Source organism: Sorex araneus, chromosome 4, assembly GCF_027595985.1.
Source record: "Sorex araneus isolate mSorAra2 chromosome 4, mSorAra2.pri, whole genome shotgun sequence".
Lineage (NCBI taxonomy): Eukaryota > Metazoa > Chordata > Mammalia > Eulipotyphla > Soricidae > Sorex > Sorex araneus.
This window is the reverse complement of record NC_073305.1, coordinates 160,716,826-160,730,460: the sequence shown is the minus strand read 5'-3', so window position 1 is coordinate 160,730,460 and position 13,635 is coordinate 160,716,826. Positions and strand designations below refer to the sequence as shown.

Here is a 13,635-nt window from a genome sequence, read left to right as displayed (position 1 = left end):
TCAGTCACCCTCCATAAATGTTCCCTCCCATATCCTTGCCAGCCTGAATTTTTAATCCCAAAAGCAATAAGCACCCAACTATTCCTTAGAAATCAGAGCAGAAAAAAAAATAAATCCCCCCCTCCCAATCTAGGAAAGATTAATTTAAACAACAAGCATCAGTCCTACAACTTACAGCATTGAGAATCAGTCCTACAATTTAAAGCATTGGTACCTCTCATTCAAAAGAAAGGTTTACCACATGGTGAATCAATAAAAGAATTAAAAAAAAAAAAAAAGAAAGGTTTATGTTGTTGAATTCTTGAGCTGTTTTTACTAAAGAAAAAAAAAAAGGTTGTGGACTAGGATAGAGTGGTTACTGCCAAAGCACAAAGGAGGAAGGTGATTTGTTAAAATTTCTGGAGCTGGAAGTTCAGGGCAAGGGCTGCACTCGTGACTTAATTGTCCTGACAAATGCTGGTGGAAGGATGAGATCACAGCTTGATGGGAAAATGGAGCCCAGCCAGGCTGCTGCCTGGAAGAACGCTCAGCTGTGCACTCTCCTTCAGCCCCCCGTCACCTAACAGCCAACTTCACACCCCCAGACTGAACGTGGCAAAACCCCACTAGACCTTGAGAATCTAGAACAGGGTGCATGTACCCTGATGAACACGGAGAGGAAAAGATCCAAAAATTCCAAGATAACATCATGGAGAATTCCAGATGGACTGGAATCTTTTCATGATGGAGAATTCCAGAACCAGTCCATCCTTGCAGGGTGCCTGCTCTGGGGAGATAGTGCTGTGGAAAGAAAATAGTGATGTGGAAACAGACCTATTGCCTTCAGCAAGGATGGTAGCAAAACATGATAAGGTCCATAAATGAGTAAATACAGTTATCATCCAAAGTAATCAAACCATTCCCACTTTTATTGCCCGCTATTTGTAAGACTATCTGCTAGTCTAAGAAGCTCTTTCACTCTTAGGATTTAGATGACATAGGCATAATAATAACCAGTGAGCATGAAAGCCCCATGATTCTGTGTGAGCACTTAGCCATTCAGATGTGCAGAGAAAGGAAAACTATATGTGACCAGGGTAGCACTGTAGCACTGTCATCCCGTTGTTGATCAATTTGCTCAAGCAGGCACCAGTAACGTCTCCACTGTGAGACTTGTTGTTACTGTTTTTGGCATATGGAATACGCCATAGGCAGCTTGCCAGGCTCTGCCGTGCAGGCAGAATACTCTTAGTAGCTTGCCAGGCTCTCTGAGAGGGACGGAGGAATTGAACCCAGGTTGACCATGTGCAAGGCAAACACCCTACCCGCTGTGCTATCTGGGGTAAAAAAAAAAATCAGATTGATAGCACAAAACACATGTGAGGGTACTGTTACATTTCAGCAGCTGCTGCTCTGAAGCCACCACTAGGCACTAAGGTGAGAGGAATTTGCTCTCAGAAGTCTTCCCTGAATACATGTAACACCCTAAGCAGCCTGATAACAGGAATCCTCTAGAAAGGGTAGGTGGGTTGATCCCTTGCTATAATTAATTGAATTAATTAAATTATCCCACTAGAGAACTTGATTGACTCCTTTCAAATCAAAACTTACTGTGATATCATATGAACCAAACCAGTTTTCTACAATAAGGATGTGCGCCCCTCCTCCATCCTACCCCCAGAAGTCACAAAAGTTGTGTACAGCATCAAGTATACTTGGATTTTTACAGAAAGATAGCTCTGCCCTACCCTAAGACAAAAAGAATGACTAGAGGGCCTGGCACCGCTTTATGAGTTTCCAAATAAGTACCTGAACACTGTAATTTTTCTGCCTCAATTGATATCATTATCAGTTAAACCATTTAAATTAAGAGCAGTATCTGCTCACCGTTACGTAATAGGCAAAACCACAAGTGGAAAATCTCTACAAGCTGGCCAGTCTCTTTAACCACATCTGGCACATCTCTAGTCTGAGGGATTATTGCTTTGGGATATCTCTCCATCCACACCCCCACATCCCTGTTCCCCTGAAAGAAATTAATCAAAGCAGAGCAGAACGGATTCAGCAAAGAAATTGGAAAAGCATTTTGTGTACACATCGTTGAGTAAGAGAGAGGAGCAGAGTGATTAAAAGAAGGCCCTCACTCTCGCCTTGTGTCTGGGGGGGTAATTGCTCTGACAAGGGCACGGAACCCACCCTAGGAAGATCAGGTTCTTAAAGCAACAGGACAGAGCTGAAGGGTCTCAGCATGGTGGTGGTGTGGTGCAGTGGCTGTGTGCTCAAAAACAAAAATGTTAACTCTGCTGGGGGCAGGGGGAGTGAAAAAACAAAAAGACATAAAATGCGGACACCTGTGACAACATGAAGGGACACTGAAAACACTTCAGTCAAAGAAGCCAACAGCAAAAGACCCCTTATTATCTAATTCCACCAATAAGAAATGCCCAGATTAGGCAGAACTATGGAGACAGAATGTCAGCCATCTGGTTGTCTGATGGGGTTGGGGAAAGATGAACAGTGATTGCTGATGGATATGAGTTTCCTTTGAGGTTCACAAAAAAAAAAAATGTTGAAAAGTGTAGTGATGACCACAACTATTCTTCTGAATATGCTATCACTGTATCACTGTCATCCCGTTGCCCATCGATTTGCTCGAGCGGGCACCAGTAACGTCTCCATTGTAAGACTTGTTGTTACTGTTTTTGGCATATAGAATACACCACAGGTAGCTTGCCAGGCTCTGCTGTTCAGGCGAGATACTCTCGGTAGCTTGCCGGGCTCTCTGAGAGGGGCAGAGGAACCAAACCCAGGTCAGCTGCGTGCAAGGCAAACGCCCCACCCACTGTGCTATCACTCCAGCCCTGTGACTATGCTAGAAATTATGAAATTGTACACTATGAATTGGGGAAATATTTATGACATGTGAATTCTTTTTTAATAAAGTTGTTACTAAAAATAGGGGAGGGCAGGAATCCCCAATACTGGGCCGTTTTATTTGCCCCGAGTGGGAGGGCTTCCCTCTCAGTCCGTGTTTATTTGGTGCTCTTCCCAGGCTGTTGCGTAGCACTGAATACAACTGTGGCCCAGGTGGCCACGGAACCAGGGCTACCGCTTGTATCCGGGCATTCATGTTTCTCACACACACAGCTGCTGTGGCTTTCCCAGCACCCTTGTGCCTGGTCTCAGAGGGCCTCTCAAAGCCCCTGGCCGGCAGCTACTGCCTCCAACAGCGCAACTCAGCGCCTGAAGGAACACAATAGGCCAGTTGTAGCTTGTAAACCCCCGGGGGAGAGGGAGGGTGCCTCCACTCAGCGATTTTAGAGGGCACCTTCCCTGCCTGGCTCTGAGGCCTTCACTCACACACCAACCACTCTCCAGAGATCAAGTAAACCTCACAAACCATGTCATGGCTGTGATCAAGAAAACAGCATGAACCATGTCGTTCCTCTGGCCTGCGAAAACTATTTTGAGAGGTTACAAAGAAAGTGAAGGAAGTCAAGGAGTTGAGAAGTAGCAGAGAAGGGACTGACTATGAACGCTAATGGTAAGGCTCAACCGAAAAGGACAAAGCAATTTTAAGAGAAAATCTGCACTTAGTTTCAGCAATGGTCCCGTTACAAAATGTTTCACTGGCTCTTTTTTTTTTTTAATAAGTAATACCAAACTCCCTGATGCTTCTGGAGAAACGGATTATTTCTGCATTTCCCTGGCCATACATGCTTTATAGGAAGAGGGGGGTTATCAGTGCCCCACACCTGTAAAGCTCTGGGGGTTGTTAATTTGTTGATGATTGTTTGGAACTCTGAACCTTTCTCATGAAATACCTCCCCCCCACCAACCTCCAGCCTCCAGAGGAATGTGTCAGGGCACACAACACAAACTCTTCTTAGAAGACTTGAGTCAATCAGGGAGTTTCAGTGAAAAAGAATGGATTTGAGTTACCAAAACCTCAGAAATCTGAGCTAAACACAAATTTGAAGCTGAACAGAAATCTGAGGCAAACACTTAAACCTAAATTTCACAAGTAGAGCTAGACAAATTCTTGGTTTTGTTTGCTTTGTGGGTTTTTTTTTTTGGTTTGCTTTTCTTCTGGAACCCTTCAGTAGAATATCACGATTTGCTTCATCTCTTCGATCTGTATCTTAAATCTTTACTCTGAAATCCAGACTTTATAATTTAGCTACCTGAGGACAGAGATGTAGATAGTGCAGAGGTAAAATAATTTGCCTCCCATGTGGCTGACACTTATTGGATTCTAGCATTATGTGGTCCTCTAAGCAGCACTGGAAAAGGTGCTCCCCCAACTCACGCAGAACCCCCCCAAGAACCACCAGGGATAGCCTATAAACCAAAAATTAATTGAAAAATTTTTTAACATCAGCTGTTTTGATTTTTGTTTGTTTTTTTGTTTTGTTTTGTTTTTTGATTACTTATTTGAATACCCCAGAGCCTAGGAATATAGGTCAGTAGTATCGATACCTCATAAGACCATAAGTTTGCTCCCTGGCACCACAGAACAAAACCAGAAACAAAACAAAAAGACTACCTAACTCCATCCTCTCCTCCTCCTGGAAACAACAAGACAAAGCAAAATACAACCCAAACCAAATAAGACCCCTCCTCTGGAAGGCCTGACTTAGTCACATCATTGAAAAAACCCTCAGCCCATTGTGATCCTAAACTCTTGTCTCTGTTTTATTTTCCTTTCCATATTAAGTTCACGTATTTACTTTATTAAATAATTGATTTGCTTAAAAATAGCCTTGTTCTCAGGAGTGATAGTATAACAGATAGGGTGCTTGCCTTGCATACAGCAGACCCGAGTTCAATCCATGGCAGTCCATATGGTTCCTTGAACCCACCAGAAGTGATCCCTGAGCACTGAACCAGGAGTAAATCCTGAGCAACATCAGGTGTGACCTCCCCCCAAATAACAATAAATAATAAATTTGTTCTTCTAACAGCAATCTATATGCGCAAGAACAAGCTTTTGGGATTCTCTTGTTCATTGCTGAATTCTCCATGTGACACCTGGGTGGTCTTCAATCATGAATAAGGAATGATAACATTTTAAATGCTCAAAGTCTTTTTGTTAGTTTGTTTTAGAGATAAACCATTTCTCTTTAATGGCTAGAAGATACCAAATAGTTTTAGTCCTAGTTCATGGACTTCCACTTCATAGTTATTCTACATAGTCAGAATAACTTCGAGGTTCCAATGATGATTCTTAAAGATGTGGGGTAGAGTTCACAAGTTTTGTTGCAGTTGATATCGCTAATTTGCTTGTATTTTTTTGTTTCTTGTTTGTTTATTTGGCATTTTAAACTTAAACCTATATGCTCTTGAGCAAGCATGAACCCTCAATTTGCCACAGTCTTCCTAGCACTTCCTATTTAATTTAAAGGGGTGGGAGGGATGGGAGGAGTTATGCGGTTTGGGCCATGCACTGGTGCTCAGGGCTTACTCCTGGCAATGTAAGCCATAGAACTGGGATTGACCTTATGCAAGGCAAGTGTCTTACTTTTGTACTACCTCACAAATCACCCACCACTCTCATCATAAAGCTTCATATACTTCCTTTTCCTTTCAGCCTCTGAATACGTTGTATTTGCTAGTAGAAACTGGTTCATGTTTTGCTTACACCCATATTTGTAGTGTTGATAATATACTAATTTTGAGTGTGACTCTGGATGAATTACTAAGGTCTGTGGATCTCTTCCAACTCTGAAATTTTATGAAAACATCCATTGATTGTATTTGGATGTATGACAGCCTTTGCTCAAGGTTACTCTGTTTTAGAGTTCTTAGCTGGATATCAAATGAAATGACATTTTCTTGTATGATTTTTAATGGCATAATTTCTGATAACCAGTACATTAATTAAACTTATAAATTGGGTATACATTGAAGTGAGATATAAATACTTGCCCTCTAACAAACACATTTGTTTTTCCTTTAACCTAATAAAACTTAAATTTAGTCACATAGATGTTCTTCCACTATAAATGTAATAATTATAAGACAAAACTGCATCAAATGTACTATAAATATAGTGTCTCATAAGTATAAGATTCATTTCAATATGCCAAGATTTTTAATCAGTCAGTCTATACAAGTTTATTCCAAGATAAATCTCTTTTAAAATTCTATTCATAGTAATACCCAAATTAAATCTATTTGGCATGAGATGTTGAAAGTAAGCCAGAATAAAAGACTGATTTTAAAATACAAAGTTGGAAACTAATCAGGAATGATTACCAACTTCAAGTTCCAGATCCTATGAATAAGAATAACAAAAATATTTCCATCTCTAATGAAACTGAATAGTTTATAGGTTGATCAAAAACACATTCATTACTAAGTATATCAGGAAAAGAGATTCTATTAATTCATTACTAAGTATATCAGGAAAAGAGATTAAGAGATTCTATTAATTCTATTAGTCCTTTTTTTTTTTTTTTTTTTGCTTTTTGGGTCATACCTGGCGATGCACAGGGGTTACTCCTGGCTCTGTATTCAGGAATTACCCCCTGGCGGTACTCAGGGATGCTGGGAATCGAACTCAGGTCAGCCAAGGGCAAGGCAAACGCCCTACCCACTACCCACTGTGCTATTTCTCCAGCCCCATTCTATTACAGTCTTGAACTTTTAGAGTTTTATTTAAATTTTCATTGATAAGTCAAATAGACACTTTGAATGCATCTACCATTATGTTTATTGATCCCTAGCATACAAAAATGTATTGACGGAAACCTTCCAAATGTAACATTAGGTTATTAAAGTTAAAAGATATATTTTAGCATTAGAGAGATAGCCCGAGGGGATAAACACATGCTTTGCATCCTGGAGGCCCAGATTCTATCCCTGACACAATGTGGTCCCTTCACCACCACTGGAAGAGAGGCCTTAAACATCACCAGGTGACACTCAAAAAAAAAAAATTATTAAAGTATCACTGCGCTGATACTTAAGAGATTAAAAGGACAAAGAACCTCCAGCTCCAGGCACATCTTTTCAACTGCACCGTTCTTCCTGCACTAACAAATGCCTCAGAGACCTGGGCCCTGTGAAAACAGGATAAGAACGCTATTCAGGTATCCCAAAGAGCAATCAAAAGAGCCATGCTAGAAGAATCATGTTTCACTCAAATGAGAGAAGGAATATGGAGTTCCTTCCTCTGTCAAAAATCAGATGGGCCGGACACGTAATTGATTCAGAGACAACCACTGGACTAGAGCTGTTACCCACTGGATTCCACGGGTTGTCAAAAGACCGCGTGGTCGCCCACCAACAAGATGGTCAGACTTCTTCATTAAAACCCTGAATGAACGATTTGAGGCTCTTCCTGTTCCTGGAGTGAGCAAATGTCATTGGGCTACACTAGCACGATACAGGGACAAATGGAGACATTACTGGCACCCACTCGAGCAAATTGAAGATCAATGGGATGACAAGTGATACAAGTGATCACTGCACTGTAACCTAATACAAGTTTCTGTGTGCATTTTTTTTTTTGGCTTTTTTTGGTCACACCTGACGATGCTCAAGGGTTACTCCTGGCTCTACATTCAGGAATTACTCCTGGTGGTGCTTGGGGGACCATATGGGATACCGGGATCAAACCCAGGTCGGCCGAGTGCAAGGCAAACGCCCTACCCGCTGTGCTATCGCTCTGGCCCATCTGTGTGCATTTTTAAAAACCAATGTGTGTGTGCACACTCGTATACCTCGAGTATAAGCTCATCACCAGAAGTCCAATACTTTCCTTCACCATGCAAATGTCTGCTTTGACCTGAATTGAATAACCCCACTTTCCCCTTCCATTCTGGTATCTACTAATAAGTCTTGAAATCTAACATTGTTTTTGTTTTCTGTAGGTCATCTTTTAGCTCATGAATTTCTGTTTTTCTAAAACTATTTCTGGTTGAAATCATATGATATTTATATCTCTATCTGAGCTTCTTTCACCAAGTATAATATCTTCCAGGGCCAATTAGTGTTGTAAATGGCAGAACTTTGTCTTCTTCTATTCCATTGTGTCTATGTACTCCAATTTATCTAGTCGTTCATCTTCTGCTGATGCGCTGTGAGGTGTTTCCAGCTCTTGCCTATTGTAAATTAATGCTGCAATAAAAATGGATGGGCATGTTTTTTTTTAATTCATGTTTTTATACTTTTAAGGTAAATAACAAAATCATATGAAATTTCTAATTTTAATTAAGAAATATTTTAGATCCAGGGAGAGAACTCAAAGAACTAAGGACACACTTTGTTTGTGGCAGCTCTATGTTTGATCCCTGGCACTGCAAGAACCTCCAAGCATCACTAGGCATGACCCAGAAACAAAAAAAGGAAAAGAAGAAATATTTTAATGGCTTTTGAAAAAAAGTACATATAAATAATTAAAATGCACCTATATACTCAATTATGACTATAATTATGATTATAATTTCTTAAAATTTTTATAAACTTTAGGAGAAATAATTATTTAAAAATTAAAGACATTGTGAAAATTAGGAAATAAAAAATCACCTATAATTTTACCAATGAATAAAGAAGTTTTTATTTTGCCTATTGATTTTTCCTCTATAGCTATTATGTGTATTTTTATGCCTTACTATGGTTATTGAATAATTCTGTATTTTGATTTCTTCATATAATTATGTTCTAAATATTTTCCATTCTGTCACTGTTTTTACAATATATAGTGATGACATAATATTGCATCAAATTGCTTATACATTCTTTACTACTGCAATTTTACCTTATTGGCACATTTAAAAAATTAATTGTAGCATTACAAATTAAAATTAACTACTGTGATTTTATTTCTTCATCCTGTGGCATATGCTGCTTTCACTAATTGGATAACTATGAAAGAATGCTCAGAAGTTCCAAAAAGCTTGTAAAAGACATATTAAGCCAAGATAATTTTCAAGCATTTGATGGCCATACGTCTAACAGTACTCACTCTAACATTGTTCAAAATTGCCTTCCTATAGCATTTAGCACAATAGTTAGGATATGAAATAAATCTAGGTGTTCAGCGATGAGTGGACAATAAAGGGGTGCCGATGCCCTCAGATGTGAAAGCCATCCTTGCCGCAGCTTTTCACCATGTACTTGTTGGCACAAATGCGGGCGGCCTCCAGAGCTTCCGAAGAAAGCTGCTCGTACTCATCCAACACCACGTGGCCACAGAGCGGGAACTCGTCCACTTCAGCCTTCTTCCGGCCCAAGTCGAAGATGCGGATCTTGGCATCTGGGACGCCTCGACAGAAGCGAGACTTCGGATATGCTTGTTTTTACAGTACCCATAGCACCCAGCGGGTAGACGGCCCATGGCGACACCAGGATCTTCGCTGGCGCACCGGAGGGAAAGAGCTATAAAAGCTTTTTCTAATAAAACTTTTCTACAAAACTTTTTTCTAATAAAACGTATTATAAGCAAGTGAGAACATTATAAAAAAATCTTCACAACAACCTCAATCTTAGAGATAGGAAAGAGATGAGATGAAATGAGCATTCAAAAAATTGCATTCAAAAATAAAGCAACACTAATTCCTCACTACACACACACACACACACACACACACACACAAACTCACACATACACACACCAGCCTCCAATTCCAGGCCCCTGGTAACCAAAAAATGAAGCCACAATCTCAAAACTAATACATCTCTGGAAATTAATTGATCCACATTGAAGTTCTTCTTAGAAAGAAAATACTGAGAAATTGAATTGAATTTTATTCGTTTATGATTATCGATCTGCCAAACTTCCTATGGTATGCCCATTAAACATTAAAAGGAGGTTAATTGTTTCTCTTCTTTTGCATGTCATAGGTACGAAGATGGATCAAGAGCCCAATGGTCAGCATGGACAAGCATCAAAGTCCCAGCCTGAAGTACACAGGCTCCTCCATGGTGCATATCCCACCTGGGGAGTCCCACTTTGAGCCTTCCTTGTATCAGACATGCCTGGGAGACCATGACTTCCACAGAGGGATGCTCCCTCAGGAGAAGGAGTCTTGTTCATGGGAAACTCAATCTGGGTGTGAAGTAAGTTCAGTTTTGTTCTGGATCCATTTTTCTGAAGTGATTCTGGATCTTTGCATTTCTTCTATACATGCCATTGTATAATACCTCAAAATTTTAATGCACATTATAAAGCTTCTGAGAAGTTTATAGAATTCTGGGCTTTGGTAGACCATTATTTACACTAGTTCTTTTTAAACACTTTATTGTCAGAGCAGTTTGGGATTCACAGTATACCTAGTGGTAGAAAGAGAGATTTTTCCTATACTTCCTAGCCTGAAACATGCTTATTATTCCTATGTCAACTTATTGCCCACAGCAGTACATTTGTTATAATAAATGACTCATATTAATGTATCTTACCCAAACTCCACAGTTTACCATTCACTCTTGGTGTTATCTATCCTGTGGGTTTGGACACATTTCTTATGTCAGACATTCATCATTAGACTATTATGGGAGTAGATTCACTGCCTTAAAAATTCTTTTTCTCCAATTATTCTTTCCTTCTAACTCCAACCTCTAACCCCAACCACAGATCTTTTCGCTGTTTTTATGGGCTATCATTTTCTGAATGTCACAATGGGAGTCACACATACATTCCCTATTTGGGGAAGAGAGGAGGTTGGGGAACCACACCTCATGATGCTCAGAAACGTTTTCATCTGCTGTTCAGGAGTTAGCCCAGACAGAGTTAAGGGATCATGTGACACTAGGGTTTCAAACCAGGGACAGCCACAAACAAGGCTGACAAGGCTGTGCACCTCCTATACTATATCTCAAACCCTGTCTACCTTTTTTTTAGTGCTGTTTTAAGAGTAATACAGCAATGATACCTCCTATACTATATCTCAAACCCTGTCTACCGTTTTTTTTTAGTGCTGTTTTAAGAGTAATACAGCAATGATACCATAAACTATACATTCCTCAAAGTTTTTTGATCCTTCTGATAAAGGAATGCCAGTAGTTGATTATTAAGAACACTATAGCAGTTACACTACATTAAGACATGGATTTTGGGGGCTGGAGTGATAATACAGCAAGTAAGACTCCTGCCTTACATGCACCAGATTGGGTTTGATCCCATAGAGTCCCCTGAGCACTGCTGGGAGTGATTCCTTGAGTCCAGAGACGGGAATAACCCATCAAAATCCCCAGGTGTGGGCCTTCTATCCCCAAAACAAACTAAAACAGGCAAAGTGACTTGTTGTTTTTATGGGAGTTAGAGCGATAGTACAGTGGGGAGGCCATTTGCATTGCACTTGACCAATCCAGGTTCGATCCCTGAGCACCCACAGGAATAATTCCTGAGTGTGGAGCCAGGAGTAAGCCCTGAGCATCGCCGAGTGGGACCCAAAAATCAAAAATCAAAGACATTGGATTTTCCTTACAAAAAAAAGAAAATTGTTCTTGTCTTACACAAAGCAAACCTAAGTTTGATACCTGGTAAACAATATGGGTTCCCAAGCCCACCAGGAGTGATACCTGAGCATAGACCCAGGAGTAAACTCTGGTACTGCCTGCATTGTGTGACCCAGAAACAGAGAAAAAACAAGAGCACTATATCTTCTTCACACTAGTTTTACTTTATAGTTTCACATTTAACTGATTTGTTTGTCTTTTGCTATTTTAAGAAACATTTTTTGTTTTAAATTTTAATTTTAAAAAAATTAATGACTTACCTTGAAGGTACTAAGTTTTCAAAGTTTTTTTAACTTATAATTTAATTAAGTTCACATTTATTTTGATTTTTTTAAAACCATTAAGTTAAATGCTTTTATGTCTGGTTTTGTTTTGGTTTCTTGAGCCACTCCTAGCTGTGCTTGCGGCTGACTCTGGCTCAGGGGTCACTCCTGTCTGATTCAGGGAGCCATATGTAGTGCCGGAAATTTAACTCAAATGGGCCGTGTTCAAGGCAAATGCCCTACCTGCTTTACTATCACTTCGGCCCATTAGATTAAATGTTAATGTCCTTTTTGATATCATTTGATGGCACAAAAACACAGCAGTAAGAAGATGGAGTCTACTATTTAAAGAGCAAATAGTTGTAAATCATATTTCAGTATATTTTTTAATCAATGCATTAAAAGATGATTCATGTTAATAACTCCCTTTCCTTTAATTTTAGTTGAGAGTGGTTTTGGGGAGATAAAGAATGGTTTTGCTGTTTAAAGATGAAGAACCTGGCTAAAGAGATAGTAGAGGAGTTAAACCAGGGACTTTGCTCAATGTTAGAACACTTGCCTTGCATGTGTGAGGCCCTGGGTATGATTCCTGACACCACAAAAATAATAAATACATGAGGGGTAAGAGCTATAGTACAGTGGGTAGGGCATTTCCCTCGCATGCAGTCAACCCAAGTTTAATCTCTGGTTCTCTATTTGGTTCCCCAAGCCTTCTAGAAGTATTCCCTGTGCACAGACACATGTAGGAGTAACCCCTGAGCACTACCAGGTGTGACCCCAAAACTAACTAACTAAATAAACATAAAGACTAAAAACTGAGTTCTTTTCGATCCTCTGACATATTGTCTTGGAATCTGTTCTTTCATGAAAAATTCCTATCTTTTGGTCTACTTTGTAGGGCTATTGGAAGGATCAAATGAGATAAGACATATGAAATTTATTATGATCTATGGGGTGCCATGAAATAGAAGTCACTGAGATTTGTGTTTGCTGATCTGCATATTAGTTAAGCCTGTGAATCTGTAACACTAGATTAACCTCCCATGACTAGATTTGTACTTTGCTGATCTATGAACATTTGTCAGGGGCATTTATTGTTTAGTCAGACCCTGGCTGAAATCCAGGTAGCTCATAAAAGGCAATAAAAAGATTCTTAGATGCCAGGATTGGCAAACTGTTTCTGTTAAGGGGTAGACAGTAAATATTTCTGGCTCCGCAGACCATACGGTCTTTGTTGCTTCTATTCAGCTCTGCCATTATAGGGAAAGCAGCCATAGATAATATACAAATGAATGGGCCTCACTGTGTTTGAATAAGACATTTATTTACAAAAACATGTGGCGGGTCCACCAGCCATAGTTTGCAGACTCTTAGGCTCAGAGTCTTAAAGAGTTTGCCAACTCCTTAGAGTCTAAAGAACCATTCATGACAGAGTCAGAGAGCGCCCCAGAAACCCATACAGCACACAAATGTCTTGGACTAAATGTGTACTTGAAGGCCTACTATATGCCCTATTTGTTTGGAGCTGGGGATAGATTAAGAAGTAAATGGGACTCTATACAAAGGGAAATAATAAACAAAGAGCCAAAGGAATTTAAGGGCATGTTGAGATTTTAATCTTTATCTGAGATAATAGCTGAATCATTTTGCAATTTACAATGGATTATCTGGTTTTGACTTGCTGGGTTTTTTCCTAAGGTTAGCACAAGTCAAAAAGACAATTATATTTTGAATTTTTTTAATTTATATTTTGTCTTCTTATCAGAATAAAACTTTTAAATCTACTTTGAGAAAGCACCTCTGTTCGTTTAAGTGTAGGATGAGGAGAATGCACACAAGACTGGTAATGCACACAAAATGCACACAATTTGGTAATAAGAATCCCAAATTGTTTCCCCTGACAAATCCTGATGTGGATTATTTTAGCCAA

At 39.6% G+C, this 13,635-nt stretch overlaps 1 protein-coding gene and 1 pseudogene across 1 annotated transcript in view; one reads left to right on the top strand and one right to left on the bottom strand.

Annotated features, from left to right (window-relative positions):
• The window catches only part of SGK1 (serum/glucocorticoid regulated kinase 1), a 133,253-nt gene that overhangs the window by 46,450 nt on the left and 73,168 nt on the right, over window positions 1-13,635 (top strand). The window contains exon 2 of the mRNA XM_012932864.2: window positions 9,829-10,044. Within this exon, the coding sequence (XP_012788318.2) occupies window positions 9,829-10,044 (216 nt within the window). The remainder of the gene's footprint in view (window positions 1-9,828; window positions 10,045-13,635) is intronic.
• Window positions 9,059-9,322, bottom strand: LOC101551483 (60S ribosomal protein L10-like; annotated as a pseudogene).